At 43.9% G+C, this 22,747-nt stretch overlaps 1 protein-coding gene across 1 annotated transcript in view; it reads right to left on the reverse strand.

Annotated features, from left to right (window-relative positions):
- Positions 1-22,747, reverse strand: part of LOC308596474 (sucrase-isomaltase, intestinal-like) — a 92,614-nt gene that overhangs the window by 46,184 nt on the left and 23,683 nt on the right. The window contains exons 5-7 of the mRNA XM_081211545.1: positions 12,604-12,772; positions 11,868-11,964; positions 8,036-8,148 (exon numbers count right to left, since the gene is read on the reverse strand). Of these exons, the coding sequence (XP_081067671.1) occupies positions 8,036-8,148; positions 11,868-11,964; positions 12,604-12,772 (379 nt within the window). The remainder of the gene's footprint in view (positions 1-8,035; positions 8,149-11,867; positions 11,965-12,603; positions 12,773-22,747) is intronic.

Below are 22,747 nucleotides of genomic sequence, written 5' to 3' on the forward strand. Positions count from 1 at the left end.
TTAAAAATAATAATCAAGTATAATCAAGATTCCCACCACATAGTGGCAGAACTCACAGCCAGGTGACTGAGACATTCTTCAAGGGGAAAGGTGGAGAAGAGGCTTGCTGGAATTCCCAGGAGAAGAGGCTTGCCGATTCGATTACCATCCAGACTCCAGAATTAAGTAGTGCAAAGGGTGATGTGTCTGCTTGCTTTAGATTTGGGAGAAGTTACGGGGACTACTTAGGCTTGCACCCATGCAATTTGTTAAATATATATGTCAGAGCTGGGACGCCTCCCCCTACCCGCCCCATTGCAGCAGCTGGTATTGGGAAGATATTTGGCAGGAACCCCAGAGTTTCCCTGGCTTTCTCAGGTTCCTGGCAAGAGCAATGGCAAAATGCACGCATCGTCTCAGGGCATGATCAAACTAAGCTTCTCAGTAATACTTCTGCAGCAGAAAGAGTTCAGCAGGAGTTCAGAGCAAGACTCCAGCACTGAAAGTCTTTCTCACAGCATTAATGCTTCCTCTCAATAACTGAAGGGCCTCAATGTACCAGTACCCTGCTGCTAAATATTTGAGGGTATGTGTTCCCAAACAGTAAGTACCACCCTTGCATGACATTATCTTAGGTCACATCAACACCATATATTTAAAGCACATAGCTTCCGCCAAAGAGTCCTGAAAAACTGTAGATTACATTTCACAGAGTTGCAATTCCCAGCACCCTTCCTAGGATTTTGGGGCAAAAGCCACACGCTTTAAGTGCGTGCAGAAGTGACCTAAATTCAGAGCATCAGGTTGGTTTGGAAACCATGGACAACACGATTCTCTTGCTGATGCCACCACAGGGCAACAATATGTTCCACAGAGCCCACAAATGTACTTGCCAACCCTGCATAATAAGACTGGAAATTTCCAATGTGGAAGAAACATTATTCGCCTATTGGGTGGGTAGGTTGTCTAAAGGTAAAGGACCCCTGACAGTTAAGTCCAGTTGTGAATGACTCTGGAGTTGCGGTGCTCATCTCACTTTACTGGCCAAGGGAGCCGACGTTTGTCCACAGACAGTTTTTCTGGGTCATGTGGCCAGCATGACTGAGCCGCTTCTGGCGAAACCAGAGCAGTGCACGAAAACGCTGTTTACCTTCCCGCTGGAGTGGTACCTATTTATCTACTTGCACTTTGATGTGCTTTCGAACTGCTAGGTTGGCAGGAGCTAGGACAGAGCAATGGGAGCTCACTTCATCGCAGGGATTCGAACCGCCGACCTTCCGATCGGCAAAACCTAGGCTCAGTGGTTTAGACCACAGCACCACCCACGTCACTGGGTAGGTTCTCTACCTCAAGCTATATATTAGGTTCAAAGCTTTGAAATATTGAGCTCAGTGCCAGATACAGCACATGGGACATGTGGGACAGATTCCTATACTTCTATCAGCAAATGGTCAGCCATATATCAGGCTTAACTTTACTTAATTAAATGGAAAGGAACCAAGACGATGAAGTACACAAAGTAGATGAGGTACACAAACTGGTTCCATATGAGAACTGGGGTCTAAAAAGCTGCTTAAACACACACACGCTTCTCTGACCCAGTAGAATCATTTTTCTTTGAACGTGTGATCTCCATGTCATACCACAAACTGGGTGGTTGGCTTTTTTATAATAAAAGACAACTCTCCTCCATTTTAAAAGAAGTTTTGCCACATTGCATGGTAGAGGGACTACTAACAAATCTATCACGGAACTTTATGGATTCTGAATGGCATCTTTAAAATAGATATCAGGGAAGGACAGGATTTACAGCCACCATTCCATACTCTCCAACATTTCTCCAATGAAAATAGGAATGTCCTATTCAAGGCCATCTTACCCATAGGCACTAGGGGTGTGGGGCACCCAGGTGCCGGGCTCTCAGGAGTGCCAGGCCAAGCGCCCAGGGCCCGAGAGTTGGGTCTGGGGAAGAGCCTGCCCGTTGGTCAGAGCACTGTGGCTCTTCTGCTGCGGGCAGCTCTGCGCAGCAAGTTTGGGGGCAACGGAGCCAGCAAGATGCTGAAGCGGCCGGCCGGCTCCACCCTCCTGCACACCTGGGACTGGGCAACTGGGGGGGGGCATCAGTCGGATCTTTGCACCCTGGCACCGTATATGCTTAAGACAGCCCTGATCCTATTCCATGATGATGATAATATTTATACCCTACCCATCTGACTGGGTTGCCCCAGTCACTCTGGGTGGTTTCCAACATATGAAAAAGCTCAATAAAACATTAAACATTAAAAAAATTCTTTATACAGGGCTGCCTTCAGATGTCTTCTAAAGGGTGCATAGTTACTTATCTCCTTGGCTTGGGGGCCACATAACTCCATACCCTCCATTTCTCTGACGCAAATAGGGACATCCTAAAGAAAACCGGGACATTCTGGGTTCAAATCAGAAACTGGGATGGCTTCTGTAAATCTGGGGCTGTCTCTGGAAAATAGGTACACTTGGAAGGTCTGCCATTCTACATGATACAGTTTCTTTTTTCTACAAGACAGACTTCTGCAGCACCTTTTCACCAACTAGGTACTGAGCTGATATTGATGTTGGAGCTCAAGGGTGCGTCATTCAGTAACCTAGACTTTTCATCTGCATTAGCATGCCTTTAGGAGCATCCTAGTTTGGGCTATAGGAGTCCTTCTCTAGGCAGTGTGACCCATACATAATCCTGTTATAGATTCAGTTACGTAACTGCACCCTTGAGCTTGTAAACATCGGGTGTAGCCTAAGGCAAGGCTATATTCTGCCAGAGCCCCCCTGAGGAAACAGCACGTAGGGTTGAACAATTACAAGAAAACTGCTTGCAAGGTGGTCTTAATTTTTAAAACAGTTCCTTTCCCAAGTTCATTAGGCTGGAGCATCTAAGGTGAACTTGATTTTGAATTAACAGAATAGTCCAAGAGAAGACTTTAAAAGTAGGACAGCTGGGGAAACAAATGTTCCTTCGTCTAATTACGCCTTAGATGGTCTCTCAAATGGATCCCCCTGAAGCTTCCCAATAAAGTAACCAACATCTGGCAGATATTCCAGATGGTTCCGCTGAAGCAGAGCAGAATTTAGTAGAACTGGAATTTACGTCTGATGTTGCCAGAATAGAGCTTTCTTTCCTTGAAATGTAGCCTCAGTGTAGAGCTTTCGGTACGCTTTGCAAAACTGCGCAGAACAAAGGCTATAGAATAATTTGCAAAAGTACAATAGAGGGCGAAGAAAAATAATTGAAACCGTGGAAGGACTAAATCTATAGGCTACTAGCCAGAAACAAGGAGATGAGGGAATGTCAAAGAGGAATTTTTTTGATAAATTCTTCCTGCAAAAAGTGTCTTCTGCATTTGACCATTCTTAAAAATCTTCACAGCTGAATTCTTATGGGAATGTAATGTATCTGTTTGGAAATAATTGGTGTAATTCAGAGGATATGTTGGCTTTAAAAGGTTATCTAAAAGAGCACAACAAAACAATACATTAGCTTTAGTTTTGCTAATAAATAAACCCTGGAACATGTTCCCTCTCGATTTATCTGAACTCTAAGAGCATTGTGATCTTTTCTATTGTTTGCCACTAGGATATGTTTTTTCATGTGAAGGTTATGTAAATCTAAAAGTGCACCCAAATAAAGTTGACAAATCAGGGAGGAAGTCTGTAGGATCGCTTTCTATGTGCTGGAAGGTTTATTTTGTGGGGCCACTTTGCAAAAAAGCAACGTATGGTAAAAAGTGGTAGGGCCGGCCCCACCATAATGCTTAGTGAGGTGACTGCCTCAGGTAGCTGATTGAAAGAGTCTTGAAAGGGCAAAAAACGATTAGTTACTTAAGTTATTGTAATTTTATTGCCCTGGATAAGGAGTAGAACTTGTGGGATTTTGGCTTTATGTGCCAAAGCAGCTTGGCTGGCCTTGGGTACTATGCACATTAACTACATACATACCACCCATTTAAAGCACATGGCTCCCCCCCCCAAAAAAAAAATTCTCTCACAGAGCTACAATTCCCAGCGCCTATAACAAACTACCATTTCCGGGACTCTAGAAGCTAATCTTTAAACAACAACAACAACAACAACAACTTTGGTTTGTGAAGACTTATTCCTGTCAGAATGGCATTTATTTTTCTCCTATACAGGAATTATTATCATCTCTCCCCAAGCTCCCCAATTAGAAGCTGTGAGAGAAGTAGGATAAGAAGAAGAAGGGATTGAATGCTACCAATTTGGCAGGTTAAAGGTCATGCCAGGTCTGAACAAACTAAATTGTCTCCCTCGGCACATCCCTTGCTTTTGAAATTTGCAGTCAACATATTCACCAATTGAGTCATGTTCTAATAATAGCATCTGGCGTTTAAAGATTTCCAGGAAGCTGGCTTCAGAAATAATTTCACAGTGGAATTACCTCAGAGCACTTCCTCAGACTTCCCGCCGTGATTTCCACTGTAGCAAAGAACTTGGGGGCAATATCCATTACTGCTGGCCTGTCACGTGTTTATTTTGGAAATATGAGGTGGTGCTTCGGTTATTTTTTACAGTCCCACCCTAGCTGCTATTGGGTACCAACAGAGATCAAGACTGTTGCTCCCACTTTGCTGAGTTGGGGAAATTTTAATTTCAGACATCAGGGAGCAGGGGCAGGCTTCCCAGAGGTTTGCTAATTGATTAGGATTTCACCTGAGAAATTCTGAATGGAGGCTATATTTATACAGGCAATTCCCAAGGAGTTTTCCTATTATTACAATATAACTGGTACAACACGGACAGAAAATAAAGTTACCATCAATGGCAGTGAAAGTAACTGAATAAAATATATTAATCAGCATCTCACATCACAACTCTAACTCGGAAGTTCACTTGGACTTACTCCCAGGTAAGTGTGAATAGGATTACAGCCTCAATGTCCTATTTTTATTTTTGTGCTTTTTCGTAAGCTGCCCAGGGCATATTTACTGACAGGTGGTTATAATTAGTTCAATGATTAATAATGATACTAATGATATAAGGCATCAACAACACCCATCAAAGCATCCGTTTTGTCATGCCACAAATGTACACTGTGTACGTTTGGGAATGTGTGTGAAATTTACCTGCCGATCTTTGAAATACCTAATTTTAACGAAAATAAGTTTATTTGGCCTTACTGATCTTATATCATTCATTCAACGCTACCTATCTCTGTTATAGCAACCGGTTATCTATAGCCAAGCCCTATGCTATAACCTTATTTACTTTTGTGTCTTTAGAAGAGAATTCCTGCATTTACTCTGAGAAGAATGTATGACGGACAGTGTAAGGAGAGAAGATCTGGTGTTGCCAACGACGCAATAAGCTAAACAATTAATAAATGCCATATTCTTCAAAGTTGGGAACGGCTAATGTAAGTTTGAAAGGGTGTTAAAAGGGGAAATTGAGCTTTTCCGCTAATGAAATAATGGAGGCTTATGAATTATTTTCTTTGACTTCAAATGGACGGGGTTGTCACCTTTACTTCTTCTCAACAGGCAGAATTTTTACAAATGCACTTACTCCCAGAGTGAAAACGTGAAACGGTTCAGTTTGCTTAATTTCTGCCATCAGCTTTTAAAGGCATTCCTTTGCAAACATACACTGCAGTTAAAACTGCAGTGTCTCCTCTTCCTGGGCAAGAGAAGATGCCTACCAAGAATGCCAGACAGGTACCTGTTGCAGGACAGATCCTGCAGTGAATGTATCAGGGCGGTGCCCAGCTAAAGCCTCTTTAGCACATCATCCAGGGTCTTCGACTTTTAATAGAAGATGACGCTTCGCTCTGAAGTAAAGGCCTGCCCATCTTTACAGGCAGCTCCCAGTCTTAAAAGCAAATAGTCAGCACGCAAAGTGACTACTTAACAGAGATGCAGAATAAGCAAGCAGCCGATGCTACAATCCTGATGCCAATTCTCTCACCATATCTACTCAAACAACACTATCCCCTGATTAAACATGGGCCTGCCACTAAGAGCTTATGCTTGGCACATTTTCTAATGTGGCAGTTGGCAATGGGGCGCCTGCAGGAGCCCGTGTTTCTGCCACTACCACCCATGGTCCCCACAAAAAGTCCTTCCCCCTCAAGCTTTGTGTTTGTTGAATTTTGTTAAATAAAAATAAATCAAAGATCCCCTCAAAATCTACAATGCATGAGACACTGATTGCTTTTCCCGCTCGGCTCCTGTCGGCACTGCCCACCCTCTCCTACACTGATCCCTTTAAATATGCCCACATTTCAATGGATGCCAGGATTGGACAACCGTCTTCCCATCTGTTTCAAACAGAGGAGAAGTGCAAATAGTTGCTCTCTGTAACTGTGGCATTAGCCAATGTGGGTGCCTCCCCCCACAATTGACGGAGCAGCTGATCCTTTCTCTTTTTTGCTTTGTCTGTTTGGATGTGGCAGCCATTTTCTGTTATGACATGCCTTAACGGTAGCCATTTTCTGTTATGCCACAACCTCAGGGCAGCCATTTTGTGACTGGCACCTGTGGCGCTTTCTGAAAATTCCAAATGTGCCCCCTGGCCCTAAAAGGTCATGCACCAACAATCTCCTTTTTCAACCTAGCCTGGCCAAATCAGACAAGTCTCTATACAAGAGAATAATAAAGGTAAAGGGACCCCTGACCATTAGGTCCAGTCGTGGCCGACTCTGGGGTTGCGGCGCTCATCTCGCTTTACTGGCCGAGGGAGCCGGCGTACAGCTTCCGGGTCATGTGGCCAGCATGACTAAGCCGCTTCTGGCGAACCAGAGCAGCGCACGGAAATGCCGTTTACCTTCCCGCCGGAGCGTTACCTATTTATCTACTTGCACTTTGACGTGCTTTCAAGCTGCTAGGTTGGCAGTAGCAGGGACTGAGCAACGGGAGCTCACCTCATCGCGGGGATTCGAACCGCCAACCTTCTGATTGGCAAGTCCTAGGCTCTGTGGTTTAACCCACAGCGCCACCCGCGTCCCTTCAAGAGAATAATAGACAGACACAAATTAGGAATGAAAAATGGTAGCATCCAGGAACTAGTGAACAATATTCCAGTCTCTCTGGGCTGGGAGAAATCAGAAGTGCATGGACACAGGACATGCTTGTTCATTCTGCTGCAAGGCAGGGATATGGAGAGGGACAATCCTTTATTCCAAAAGGACTGAATGGGAGAGAGAATCAAAAAAGACTCCAACCGCTGTGTACACACCCCTGCTTAAACCATATAATCCCTGCTAGCTTACTTCCAATATTAGAGCTAGGCTGAGAGAGAACAAAGAGTGCACTGAGGTAAAGCAGTTGAGGGTTTCACTCCCTTCCCCTGTGCCCTTTTTCTAATATAAAAGTCCCTGCTTTATACAGTCGAATGGGATGATGTGAATTTAATAAACACATGTCCAGTTCGGCCTTCAGCAACAGATTTCAGCTAGGAAATTTCAAAGGAAGATGTCAGCATGAAACAGCTGAGTTATAATTCATGTGATTGGACTTGGGCTGAGTAGAAAGTGGGAGAGGCTAGTCCCTCTGGAGAGAGCAATTGCCCTTGGAACATGGGTTACAAACCCTTGGTGATCATTTCAATATCCTATTATTTATTTCAGTTCTTACTCCTTGAAAGTCATCCAGATACTAGACATACAGTACTAAACATTAACTTTTAGCAGATTGATAACATTTTAAAAATGTTTTACAGCAACTTCAATCATTCTGCCTTCTGTATTAAAATTCATAGACAGGACCAGTATTAAACTTGCCCCACTGGCTTCTGAAGATACAATTTTTTTCAGTGGAACTCAACAAATGCAACAAAGGAGGCTAATAAAACAATCCCATTGCAAATAAGTAAGTATAGTTGTCGATTTAAAGATCAGTACAATTGATCTTTAAATCAAGAGGGTGTGTTTTTGATGTTTGTTTTGCAAAGGGGTGACGCATTGAGTTTCACTGTCATCATTGTAATGCGATACCTCATGCAAACCCACAACCAAATCAACAAGTAAGTGCTTTTCTTAGCACCGCATGCCTGAACAGATTTCTCAACTAACCTCTGTGTATTGCTGGATTACATTTTCTGGAGTTGGGCCAAGGAAGACATAGAAATCGAGAACCCCTCCAATGGTGCGGAAGGTCAAAGATGGCTCTGGATGCAACGTGACATCTAGAAGAAGTTGACAGATATGTTGAATTCAGTATAAATTACCTCAGAGCTAAGGATCCCTATGCAATGACCTGGCCTTTTCTGTACATTATTATTATTGCTATGTAGGTCATCCAGGGACTTAATGTAACCCCACCCACACTCCCCGCCAAGCAAGCTCAAAATATTTAGCATTATTTAACTAAACAGAAACAGACACTCCTTCAAACCCATCTTTGTCAGGCACATAGCCCAGTGCATGTGAAAACAGAAAAAAGCAGGTGATTATGCAGTGGTAGGATTTGACGTACGATTCTGAAACACAGGAACAAAATAATAATAAGTCAGGGTTTCTTTTTTATTTAGAAAATAACAACTTGGCAACTCTAGACATTCTAACAATGCTTAAATATAGATCTGACTGCAAAATATCCTTCTTTTGTCGCCTCTGCTTGGCTAAGAATTTTTATTTCATTGCTTTAGGGAAGATTCTCCTTTTTGAAAATTACAGAGCGAGATTAATACAGTAAGGTGACCATGGCAACAGGCAAAGCTATACCCCGTCAACAGAATACAGGACAAATCTAAATTGGTTTGTTTCAACTGTATGAACCCCCAAGGAAATTTGTAGCAACTTCATTTTTTGTGTGGTTTTTTTAGCACATGAATCTATTTTTAACAGTTAATCATAATTTTTAGTGGAACAGACCCATTTTGCTTCATTTAACAATAGCTTATTACTGGATCTGGGAACATGAGAGCAAGACTTTGGGAATCCCGTGATACCATTTTAGAAAAATTAAAACGCTTTTCACTGAAGATGTTATCTTTATTTAGTAGACACAAACTAGCGTCATCACTGAGTTCTAGAAGATGTTAACAGAATTATATTCCTATAATCCCTCTCGTTCCTTACTCAGAAGTAAATTCATTGAGGTCAATGGACCTTACTCTCAAGAACATTTGCATAGGATTTCAGCCTCAGTTCTAGATCGGTCAGTCTAGAATTAAAGTCGCACTTTTGACCATTATTGTCCCTTTATTTGCTGCTTTATATCACAAGGGTCTCAAGGCAACATAAATACAAGAAAAATAAATACTATAAAAAGTCGGACCAACTAAAAGGTAGGTAAAGGGTAACGGGACCCCTGACCATTAGGTCCAGTTGTGACTGACTCTGGGTTGCGGCGCTCATCTCACTTTATTGGCCGAGGGAGCCGGCATCCAGCTTCCGGGTCATGTGGCCAACATGACTAAGCTGCTTCTGGCGAACAAGAGCAGCGCACGGAAATGCCGTTTACCTTCCCACTGGAGCAGTAGCTATTTATCTACTTGCACTTTGAGGTGCTTTCAAACTGCTAGTCCTAGGCTCTGTGGTTTAACCCACAGCGCCAGGTACTCACTGACTAAAAACAAACCAGATATGAAAACCTCAACAATCAAATGCCTAGGGAGCAGTGGCGTAGCGTGGGGGGTGCAGGGGGGGCCGGCCGCACCGGGCGCAACATCTGGGGTTTAGGGTTAGGGGGCGCAAATCCACGGGTTAGGGGGTGCAAATTACTTGCCTTGCCCCGGGTGCTGACAACCCACGCTACGCCACTGCTAGGGAGTAAAGAAAAGTCTTGGCTTGGTGGCAAAAAGATGTCACCAAAGTCAAGACCAGACCTGGAGACCCTGGAGAAAGCATTCCAAAGGCCATGGGGCTACTACTGAAATGGCCATCTCTCCTTCAGTCACCCTCCATACATCTGCTGGAGGAGGCACCTGGAGAAGAGCACTACATTGACATGAAGGACTCAGGTAGGTTCACATGGGGAGAGACATTGCAGGAGGTGTTGTGGTCCAAAGCTATGTTAAGGCCCTCCAGCACTGAGGGCCTTCTGGCAGTTCCCTCGCTGCGAGAAGCCAAGTTACAGGGAACCAGGCAGAGGGCCTTCTCTGTAGTGGCACCCGCCCTGTGGAACGCCCTCCCATCAGATGTCAAAGAGAAAAATAACTACCAAACTTTTAGAAGACATCAGAAGGCAGCCCTGTTTAGGGAAGCTTTTAATGTTTAATAGGTTATTGTATTTTAGTGTTTTGTTGGAAGCCGCCCAGAGTGGCTGGGGAAACCCAGCCAGATGGGTGGGGTATAAATAAATAAATAAATAAATAATAATAATAATAATAATAATAATTATTATTATTATTATTATTATTATTATTATTATTATTATTATTATTGGCCTTAGAGGTAAAAACCAGCACTTTGAATTGTGGTGGGAAATGTACTTTTCTCCCAGTATTCACTGATGCAGGTTTAGGAACACCTTTCTATTCCTGTATACTGTATCTGGCCTCCTTATTTACTTCTTATAAACTGTTTATGAATAATTATTAAGATTTTTCTAATTATAACTTAAATATCCACAGGAAGGAAGTCTTTTATTTGGTTGTTTGTATTGTTGTATATTATGCTCATTGTATGTTATGTTCACGTTTATTGAGGGTGGATTTCTGTATTGGGGGTGGGGGTTTGTTATGTTATAAATAAAATTCCCAATAAAATTATTAAAAAGAAAAAAAGAAAAAAAGGAACACCTTTCTATTAATTTAATGCTCTTTGAGGTATTGGAAGCATCTATATATTATAATACTTTGATCATTTTATATGAGAAATGTGTGCTAAGTAGTGGCTTTTTTTGGTATGTGATCTATGGCCATACATTTTTCATTTCGGTGCATGTGAAAGCTGGCCTTCTATTAGGTAAAGGTAAAGGAAGGACCCCTGGACAGTTAAGTCCAAAGGCGACTATGGGGTTGCGGTGCTCATCTCGCTTTCAGGCCAAGAGAGCCGGCGTTTGTCCACAGACAGCTTTCCGGGTCATGTAGCCAGCATGACTAAGTCGCTTCTGGCACAACGGGACACCGTGACGGAAACCAGAGCGCATGGAAACGCCGTTTACCTTCCCACCACAGCGGTACCTATGTATCTACTTGCACTGGCATGTTTTCGAACTGCTAGGTTGGCAGGAGCTGGGGCAGAGGAATGGGAGCTCACCCCATCGCGGGGATTCGAACTGCCGACCTTCTGATCCGCAAGCCCAAGAGGCTCAGTGGTTTAGACCACAGCACCACCCATGTCTATTAGGTAGAATGAAGTGTCCACCTCAAGCAATAGAGGCTGGGTGGTGAGAAGCATTAGGGAAATGTTGGGTTGTCACATGCCCTACACCCCCTAAGTTAGGGGGTCTGCGGCGCTTCAGTGTCATTGAGAAAATCTCATGTCTGTTTTGACATGAGATCCAGCTGCCTGACCTGTGCTCAGAATGGTGTGCGCTCCAATTTGTCATTTTCCTCAGACAGCAATGTCTTGAGCAGTCCTGAATGGCTGGAGCTCCTCACATACCAAAATGTTGTCATGTGTTTCCCCTCCTCCTGTGAAGTGAATGGGAAAACCCAGGAATCCATGCATGCATGTGCAACACTTCTCCAGTGTGCAAAGAGGCTTTAAGTGTGCAGCTTAGGCACACACATACACACATACACACCAGTAAATCCAATCACATGAAGTTCAATAGGATTTGGTTCCAGGTAGTAATATGATATGGGACTTCAGGTATGCCTCATCCCTAAATTGCATCAATAAGGGAAATTATTTGCCATATATATATATATATATATATATATATATATATATATATATATATTAAAAGAACTGCAGTCTAAACAGTTCTGTTTAATTGTTAACCTTTGATTACCTTGTGCATTGGCATTGAGGAAAAGTACACCGTGAGCGTTTGCGTCGTTCTCTATGCACATGTAAAAAGGATGAACTCCATACAGATTTGCATTCATCTGAAATAAATAATAATAATGATGATTACATCTAGTTTTAGTTTTATTGCTTTACTCGGGTATGGTTATCGCAACAGTGTCTAGGCTGCTGAACAGGCGTAGCACCTTCCTAAGAAGTTCTACAGTCTGCAGTTATAATTTTTGCTAGTCTTATTTTAAAAAATAAAATAAAATATTTGGTTTCCTTTAAGTTCCTCAGATGATTTGCCCAAACAGGAACCATTTGCCTTAAAAATCAGTATCACCCTATGCAACTTCCTGCCTGCGCACCTCTCTGACCTCTGACCTCTTCCCCATTTTAGGTTTTCCTAAATTCCTCAGGACAGTGTCCAAATTAAACCAGAACTATCAGGATCCACTGGAGGATATGAATGGACTTAATTTAAAAAGCACATAATTCATGTTTAAAAAAACAACGATCAACATCTGCCCACAATTCATCCGAGATGGCAAGGGTTATGTGAAATGAGCCAAAACTGCCCAGAGAAGCAGAACGTGGTGCTTGATAGTTAATAACTTGGATTAATGTGTGAGGGGAAGCCTAACTAATAGCTACTATTAATAAATGGCAGAAGACGTATAGAAGGCACAAGGCTCTTTCTGGGAGAGGAGTGCAAGATGTAATATTGAACTACTTACTTTGGGAGACTGGTCTCTAGAATACATCCCATAGGTTATATGGTTCATATTGTGCTTAAAGGATGGGTGCTGGTGTTCACCAAAGCCGTACACAGAACTGGACGGGACATTGGTTGAAATGCGCAGGTATTGCTCGGAAAACACCAGATCTGCAAGGGACGTGTCCCACCTATGTCAAAAAGAAGAGCAAGCATAAATGTGATGCGGTTGCTTTTGCTAGATATTAAATTTCATTAAGCCCGATACAAACTATGACGTCTGTCACAGACAGTAACCTACTTGAAAGGTTATACCTAAAAATTAAGCAGGTAAGTTAAAAAAAAAATCATTGCGAAAAGAAATATGAATACAATATGTGGTCTTTGAAACAAAATCACTCCTTGATCTGCTTGCCAGTTCTTCTGGTGCCTGTGGGACACACACACACACCGCACATGGTGACATTTAGAATGTCACTAAGAATAAGCACTTATGCACATAGACATACTGAATCCCCATTGTTATGGTGCATTTATTTTTCTGACGTGTTTCCTACTGGTTGGGAATTTTCTTAGAATTTTCAGCAATAAGGAACAACACTAAAGTTCAAATCCAGCTGAGAATTTAGGTGAGGCAATTGATGGTAGGCAAAGTTGTGGCAATGCAGTGATGTCACTGGGAGCACACTAAGCTGTCGCAGGGTGTGTGTGTGTGTGTGTGTGTGTGTGTGTGTGTGAATATAAGAACATAAGAGAAGCCCCCCGATCCAGAACAAAGGCCCATCAAATTCAACATCCTGTTTTCACAGTGGCCAGTCAGATGCCTGCAAACAGGACATCTCCATTGCCCAGACAACTGGACCAATCCTTCCTGCCTTGCTGGTCGTTTTGGCCCACGTCCACACAACACACTTAAAGCACTATGATACAACTTTTAAAATAGTCATGGCTTCCCCCAAATAATTCTGGGAAGTTTGTTGGTGGGGGAGAGCCCCGTTCCCCACAGAACTACAGTCACCAGAGTGATTTAAAAACCAATCCCTCTTCACAGGTAACTGAGAATTGTAGCTCTAGGGGGGGAATAGAGGTCCAGGGTTGTAAAGACTGCAGAGAGAATAATTGGGTGCACTCTTCCCACCTTAGATCAAATCTATGCTGTCAGGTGCCATAAGAAATCTGCAGAGATAGCGCAGGATAGTACGCACCCTGGAAATGATCTCTTTCAGCTTCTGCTTTCTGGAAGAAGGTATAGGGTTATAAAGACCAGGACTAGCCGCCTGAGAAACAGTTTCTACCCAAATGCAATTCTGGTTCTAAACACAGCATAAGGAGTCTCTATAGTATAGTATATATTATATTATATATTATATTTTTAAATGGGGTTTCAGAGTTTTTAGGGGGTTTTGAATGTCTTATGTATATTTTTCAATTTTATTGTTCTGTATGGGGCAATGACAATAAAGATACCGTATATCGTATCCTAACAAAGCTCAGCACCTTTAACAAACTATAGCCCCCAGGATTATTGGGGAGACTTTTCAAAGTGACATCATAGTCATAGTGACATCAAATGTATGGTATAAAAGTGTGTACTAGCAAAACCCAAAGTTGGGGAAGGCGGCTCCCAAGTAAGGTAACTCCCCCCCACCGGGACCACACAGGATGCCCCCCTCACACCACAGTGACTCCATCAGTTAATTGGCTAATTAATTAATCTATGGCCATTTGAACTGTGTGCGGAGGTATTGTTTTTGTTTGTTATCATGGTACATATTTTGTGTTTTGTGATCCTTGGATGAAGGGTGGTATGTAAATTTAATAAGCAACAACAATAATAATCAATTCTGTTTCTTAAAGCCGAATGGGGATATAAACCAGGGTTATCACTCTGACCCACTTGTGAAAATCTGCCATTACACTCCTTCCCCTCAGCGTAACAGTGGAGCCTACAACCATAATCTGGTGTGTGTGTGTGTGTGTGTGTGTGTGTGTGTGTGTGTGTGTGTGTGTAGGAAGGCTTCTTTCCTGGCTGGCCATTAAGATTTGAGGTGCCTACCATCTCCCTGAACTGACAGTAGCTAGAAGAAAAAATTAGGACACATCAGACCTGATCAAAGCACAGAGAAGGTTCTTTTCCCTTTGATTTTCTATTTTTGCCTTCTTTCCTCTCATGGCCCTTTTATATTTATTTCGGCTAAATCCCCTGTGTTACTCACAGGCACATTCAAATTAGCCTGCCGCATTATGCTGGTTGTTACCAGGGCTATGACGAACCTTTTGACTTGAATGGTGTATTTATGTATGGCCTTCTCTCTGCCTTCGTCAACTTGTGGACTTGCTACAATAAATTAAACCAAATTGTGTGGAAAAGGACCTCGTGGAATTGGCATTTCTCTTAACAGAAATTACTTGCTATTAGGGGCTTTGATAAAATGAAGTGGAAGATCAAATTAACCAATGAATGAATTAAGTGGAATGTTCTCCACACCCAAAATGACTCAATTACCACGGCTATTTATTGCTTTTGTATTACATCCTTTCAGAGATGGTGTTCGTACAGTTTGATAGAACAGAGTTTGCTGAATTTGAGACAAATGCCTTATTTGTGTGGGTTCCAGTGGCTGGCACCATATGACTTACAGCCTCCCATCAAGAAAGAACAATGAACTTTGTCTTTGAAAGAAGATAATTCCTTACTTATCTTTGTAACCCAGTTGTACCTGGATTATGTGAACATTAGCGATCATTAGCTATTGTAACATGCTTACTGTGAACAAACAGCAAGTGACAAAGTAATTCTTCTGGATTGGGGGGGAAAGAAGCCAATTGCTTCCATTCTTTGATGTACCTAGTAGCTATAAAGTGTGCATCTCACAGTGCGAACCACCTACATACATGCCTATAGAAGCTTCTGTACCAATGGGCTGCATACCCACATGACTGGCAAAAATTATTTGCTTATTTATATAGCATCATTAGTGTGTATGAAGCTTTACAGAGTATAGGAGAGTAGGTTCCTGAGCTGAGGAATTTACAACCTACAATCTGATGCAGGAAAAGCAAGGAAGGGGTAAGGAAGAGAAGGGAGGACTGATGAACCGGGGTGGGGGTGGGGAATATGTGCTTTGCTATAGGCTGAGTTACAACAGGACATGGGAAGTAGGGAATTATGCTTTAGGCTTCACAGAAGCTGGTCTTTGAGGAGATTTTGGAAGGTACTAATGGAATCAGCTCCACATGTGTTTTGGGAGGCAGTTCAAATTTACAAAGCATGAAAGTGAGAGCTGGACCATAAAGAAGGCTGGTTGCCGAAGAATTGATGCTTTTGAACTATGGTGCTGGAGGAGACTCTTGAGAGTCCCATGGACTGCAAGAAGATCAAACCTATCCATTCTTAAGGAAATCAGCCCTCAGTGCTCACTGGAAGGACAGATCCTGAAGCTGAGGCTCCAATACTTTGGCCACCTCATGAGAAGAGAAGACTCCCTGGGAAAGACCCTGGTGCTGGGAAAGATGGAGGGCACAAGGAGAAGGGGACAACAGAGGATGAGATGGTTGGACAGTGTTCTCGAAGCTACGAACATGAGTCTGACCAAACTGCGGGAGGCAGTGGAAGACAGGAGTGCCTGGCATGCTCTGGTCCATGGGGTCACGAAGAGTCAGACACGACTAAATGACTAAACAACAACAGAACAAGAAAAGGCAGAGTCTTTTGAGGGAGCTGGAGACCTTGAGATGGTGGAGTTGGAAGAGTGAAGACTGCAGACAAGTTTGGGGATATAAGTGTGGAGAGATGCAGGGAGAGGGGCAAAGCCAATGTGAGGAAGAGTGTCCTATGGCCAGAAGTGATGAAAAAGGTGGATGGGGTTTGGCACATGAATGCTGGATAGACATGAGGGAACCGAAGTGAGACAATGGAAGACCAGAAACGAGAAGATTGCTGTAGTCTACCTGGGAGACAACCAGGGCATGAACCAGAGATTTTACTGAGGTAACAGAGAGGAAGGGTCACCTTTTTGTAATGTTTTAGGAGAAAGCATTACCCCATCACTGCACTAGCACAAGTAGTTTTCAATTTTCGCTCCTGAGTCACCTCTCACCGACAGCTGAAGCATATGTCATTGGAAACATTAGCTGCTGGTTTGTTCTTGTTGCTGAAGCGACTACAATATATCCTCAGGAGTTTGTATCGACCATCTTTCAATTTTAAAAGCAAAGAAGCAAAAACCTCTTATGAGAACATGAAGAATCGCTAAAGCTGTTAAGAACTATATGGGAGTTGGAACTTAAGAGGTTAAGTTGTTCCCATGATGCCTCAGCATTCTGACGTCAACTTTGGAAGCTGGGAGGAGCTTTCCTGTCTGTTCCTCTCTAGTCGTTGAGAGAGAGAGACGCAGTTTTACCATGGCTGCGAGGAGTCCTGGAAATATCTGAGGAAATGATGCAATAAAGAGCTGTAAATGGACATTACTGTGCTCTGTGTGTTTGTGGGAAACTAAGTGACAGGTTGCTGCTGTGTTTTACTCTGCTGGGCGTGACGGAGGAGAAGAAGCAGATCGCGCAGAGGAAGCGTGCCGGACCTGCCGAAGCTGCCATAAAGAGCTAATTGCCGGTAGTAAATCAATTAGCACGTCACGGACTAATCAAAATACCTACAGGTTATGGACCCTAAATTACCGCTTGTAAACCTGTCACGGGAGACATGCTGAAAAGGCTTTGATCTGCGGTGTCGAGCAGAAACGGCAGGAAGCGGAGGCAGAAGCAAACAAGCAAGCTGCGAGACGCAGAGAGTGCCTGTGTTGCTGAGAACTGCGCAGAGCTGAGGTATCGTTTCTCCAGGGAGAAATGCCAGAGGAGCTGATGTTATTGTAAGTACAGCTTGGGGCCCCCTTGGGAGAACGGGAGAAGATGGCAGATGGCCAGGAGGTGTTTCAAGCTCCGTTTGAACAGCTTGAAGAGCTCACCACCCAGTCGTGGGAAATCCGGGTCAGAAGGGTGAGAGCCTGGTTTTGGGCAACTGGCTTGTGGGACGTAAGCAAGAAAGAGCCGTCCACAAGCGAAGAGGCTGCTGCTGAAAGTGCAGGGCTGGTGGACAGAGATGCAGAGACCCTGCAATCTGTTTGTATGGAGGAGAAGATGCAGAGAGAGAAAGCTGAGAGAGCTGAGATCTGCATGTTGAGAGCAGGTGTGCATGCTAAGTTGCAACAGCACCTGGAAAGCATTGAATCCGCGTGTGAGGCCTGGAGAGTGCTGAAACGTCTGTGTGAAGGCTCAGCAGGAGGCCGAGGGCAGATGGAAGCTGCAAGCCTAGAGATGGCTGGAGCCCCTGTTCCTGATGATTTAGCCTCAAGGAGTGCTAGTGAGCAAGTCGGGGGGGCGGAAAGTTCCAAAGGCAAGTTTGAAAAGTTTTCCACTGTGCCTGCTGGAGTGGAGTTCAGAGGGGGCGGATCTGGCAAAAAGTGCTTTTCCGGAAGAAGGAGGGCCAGGCCAGCTGGTAAGAGCCCCGGGCAGTATTTTTCCACTGAAGTTCGTCGTTGCTACATTTGCAAGTCAGCTGAACATCTGCGTCGAAATTGCCCCCACCGGAGCAGAGAGGCAAGGCAGGATGTTTTCAAGGACAATTCCCATGGGAATCAGTCGGGTTTCCATGGCAGCCAGTCTGGAAAAACAACCAGGCGTGGGACTGAGGCTGGTGGACGTGCCAGGTGCCAGGAAGAGACTTATCAGATTACGGCTAGTTTGGCGTTGTTTGAAAACAGCCGGGAGCAAGGCTCAGAGTTTCGTTTCGTTATTGACTCTGCAGCTAATCGCAACTTGATTCCAGAGACACCTGCTGTCGAGGGGTGGAATTGCAAGGCAATTCCGGCCGGGAAAACTGTACTGTTTGCAAATGGACAGAAAAAATGTGTGACTAACGTGACAAATCTCTTTATGTCTGTTTTACAGGAAACGTTGGAGTGTTGTACTGTTCCTGGGATACACCACTGTCTTTTATCTGTGCCTTATTTGCTAAAAAAGGGATTCAAGGTTTCTTTTGAGGATGACGTCTGCACAATCTCCAAGGGAGGGAGGATGCTTGCCAAGGTTAAAAAGGGGCAGAATGATCTTTTCATTCTTAAAACGTCTCTGGAGGGTGAGGGGAAGGTTGAGAAAGCACAAGCACTGCGTGCTACAATTCCCAATCATGATTCATGTGTACACGCTTGGCATGCTAGGACAGCTCATGGCTCTGTAGAAGAACTACAGACGCCACCCGAGGTCGCTAACGGTTGCCACATTGTAGAATGTGGATGTGCAATGGATTGTGAAGCATGCAGACATGCAAAGGTAAAAGGGTGCAGTTACCCAAAAGTGGATAGGGTAACCGAAAAACCTTTTGAACAAATTCACATAGATTTGTTGGGTCCGGTAAAGGAACCAAGTCTGGGAGGGTCAAGGTTTCTGCTCTCGATGCAGGATAATTTTACACAGAATTCCTGGACTCACGGTCTCAAATCCAAGGATGATGCAGCACAGCTGATCAAACGTTGGATTGAGGGGGTGGAACAAAAGTTTTCCACCAAAGTGCAGGCTGTCACAAGTGACAGGGGAGCTGAGTTTACAGGTTCTGCTTTGAAGAAGTACTTTCACAAGAAAGGGATACGTCACACAGTGACTTCACCCAATCAGAGGGGGGAGGCAGAGCTACGATGTGAGGCTCTGGTTAAAACTGCAAAGGTGTTGCTGAAGGATTCTGGGTTGCCACCAAAGTTTTGGCTGGAGGCAATCAAGTATGTAAGCTTCACCTGGAATCGCACCTACAATTCCATGGTAGGGGACACACCGTTTGGGTTGTTGCATGGCAGGAAACCCCAGATTCATTTTTTGCGCAGGTTTGGGTCACATGCGTCTGTGCCAGTATCTGCTGCGTTGCAAGGGCCAGATGGATCCAAGTTCCGGAAAATGATCTTCTGTGGGTATGAGCCAACAGCGAATGCATGGAGGTTCGCATTTCCATCAGGTGATCAGAGTAAGTTACTAATCAGCAAGCACGCTGAGTTCTATGAGCAGGATAAAAAGTCACAACCTGCTGTCAAGCGTGATGTTCTCTCAGAGTGTCTCTCTGATTCAGAACAGGAAGATTCTGAGGGGGAGGAAGGAGAGGTTGAGTCTGCTGATGACGATCAGGTCACTGACCAAAGTCTGGAGCAGGGTGGGGCATCTCCACAAGTTGTAAAAAGAGAGGTTAAGAGTGAACCTAGTTCTCCTGTAAGTGTAATGGAGAGGATTCGAAAACGCTTTAAGTCAGAGGGGGAATCCCGTGATGCTGAGGACACAGTTCCTGGTGGCAGTGAATCAGAGGTAACATCTGAGTTTGTGCCCAGGCGATCCAGTCGCACAACGAAGGGTGTTCCACCGGAAAGATACCAAGCCACAGGTGCGTTGGTAAGTTTCGCACAGTGTGAACCTGAGAGTTACGTGGATGTTCCACAGGTATTGTCAGAATGTGTGGCAGAGGGGGTATGGGAGTTGGAACTTAAGAGGTTAAGTTGTTCCCATGATGCCTCAGCATTCTGACGTCAACTTTGGAAGCTGGGAGGAGCTTTCCTGTCTGTTCCTCTCTAGTCGTTGAGAGAGAGAGACGCAGTTTTACCATGGCTGCGAGGAGTCCTGGAAATATCTGAGGAAATGATGCAATAAAGAGCTGTAAATGGACATTACTGTGCTCTGTGTGTTTGTGGGAAACTAAGTGACAGGTTGCTGCTGTGTTTTACTCTGCTGGGCGTGACGGAGGAGAAGAAGCAGATCGCGCAGAGGAAGCGTGCCGGACCTGCCGAAGCTGCCATAAAGAGCTAATTGCCGGTAGTAAATCAATTAGCACGTCACGGACTAATCAAAATACCTACAAACTATTGGGTAGGCCTAGTCAGCAAGTTACTATTAACTACATACAGTACTTTTTTCTGGGGGGGACACAGGGGTACGCATACCCCTAAACATTTTGTGAATCTAAGTTTGGCCTCATTGAGGGGCAGTATTTCAATATGAGTAGGAAAATAAGAGTACCCCTAAATATTTTTAAGGAAAAAAAGCACTGACTACGTATATACTGTTAAGTTGTGGGTGAACATATCAGACAACACAGCGATTCTTCAAACAGCTCTTGTTTATTCACAGGCCAGGACAGAACTGAACTGAAGGGCTCAGTCAGCCTGCTTATATAGAGCTCCAGTACCACATTACTGTAACAACTTTCTAAAACTATCCAATCAATGAACGTCACTTTCGGTCCTTCATTTGCATAACTATCTACAGTATCCCCCTGCTGGCCCAGGGTGAGAACTTCAGTACATAACATATACTGTGAAAAGACTCTTCACAGTATTTATTAAGTTCATCCTCACAAGAGTTCTATGAAACAATCCATTATAATTTGGCTGCAAACTGAGCGAAGATGTGAGTGATGTGCTCAGCACCTCACCTCACAAGGAATCCACGGCTGAAAATGCCCAGCTTCCAGTCCAAACCTCTTGCTACTGGGCAACGTTATACTTATGAAAAAGCAACAACAGAAACAGGGTAATGTGGGCTGTAACTCTTCAATTGTTGCTTTAGCCCACAGAACACTCCTATAAATACTTTCAGGAATCATACAATTGTTTCCTTTCACCAGTTATATCTGAAGGCCCCACCTCTGCACGCTGACATTTATTATTGAAGTTGTCATGGCAATTCACTTATTCCTATACTATACTATACAATGTGCACTGTACAACTGAGTCTCTGGCATAATTTGAATGAAAACGGCAAGATTATGATTCCATCGCATTAAAAACAGGGTGTGAAAGCTCATAAAATGGTGGCCCATTCAATCTAACCTCACAACCTCTCCCTCTCTCTTTCTCTCATATTATCTTATTCCAAACTGCCATCTCAAACATCTCAATGTGATCCACAAGGAATAACCCAAGAGAGGATCCACTCCAATCAGATAGCGTATTCATCCTTGTTCTGTCACGCCCTCTAACACTGAACCTTGGGGGGGGGATGTGTGCTAATGGTTTTGTAGGCAAAATGGCACCACTTGCAGATTTGCAGAATTACATAACATAATGAAAGATAAAATGAGACACAAAAAAGTCTGTGCACGTGTGCACTGGCATGGAGAAAAGGTGGGGAGTGGTATGCAAAAGTGAGGGATTGGTCAGTCAAGCCACCCACGCACAGCATGATCGACTCCAAAATGGCTGAAGAGAAGAAACATTGTGCTAGATCTTGGAGATGAAGAAAGCAGGAGGGAGAGGAGGAGGAGGAAGAGGAAGAGGGAAGACCCAGGTTGAAGTCTGGGGCAGTGGATGCATGTAGCACAGAGGAAAGAGCGCAAGATTTTGTTGTGGCTCTCCTCTAAAGTTCACCCTTACTGCTGCTGGTTCCCCAAAGGTCTGCAGGAAATAGGAACCAAAATGAGGTTTCTAGCAAAGGATGTAGCACATATATTTTTAAGTATATGACAGCTCCCTCGCTTGGGAAGTACCTTGTTTTGCTGTTGCAAATATCCTTCCGAAAACAGGTGCTTCGTTCCAAACCCTGTTTCAGGAGGCTTAGGAAGATATGCTGCTATTTTTAGCTTCTCATCAGGAAGACAGACTGACTCAGGAGCCCAGGATGGGCGATGGCAGGCTGAAGACTGCCTTTCTGACTGGTTCTTGAACTTAACAGCATACAGAAGACGTGCAGAAAGGCATTCTCTGTCCACAACACCAGGAGAAAGTGTAACCATTATGGAACAGTGAGCCAGCTTGGAAAATAAATACAGTGGGGTGGGGGAATGTTTGGTTTATTTTTAGGAGGCAGAATATAACTAATTTAGTTGGAGCATTTCATGGATGACTGAAAGGCAGAGGAGTGTGGCTTGCTGAAACATGGTCACTTATTCCCTGAACATTAAAAGTTCACATGGCTCAAAAGCTTTGTTCCATTTACTTTTCTCCTGAGGACATCAACCTGCTTTCTTCCTACAATAGTTCCAGGCATTACCACCCTCTGCTTTTCTTATCTGGACAGCTGGGGAGCTTGATAAACTTTCACAGTTGTAAAACTTTGATGGCGACTCTTGGATAAATCATGACAGTATTCATGAAACTGGCATTTGCACTTGGCTGGGTTCCTTATGAACTTCCTGCCGT

This window comes from Podarcis bocagei (assembly GCF_964188305.1).
Source record: "Podarcis bocagei genome assembly, chromosome: 10".
In the NCBI taxonomy this organism is placed as follows: domain Eukaryota; kingdom Metazoa; phylum Chordata; class Lepidosauria; order Squamata; family Lacertidae; genus Podarcis; species Podarcis bocagei.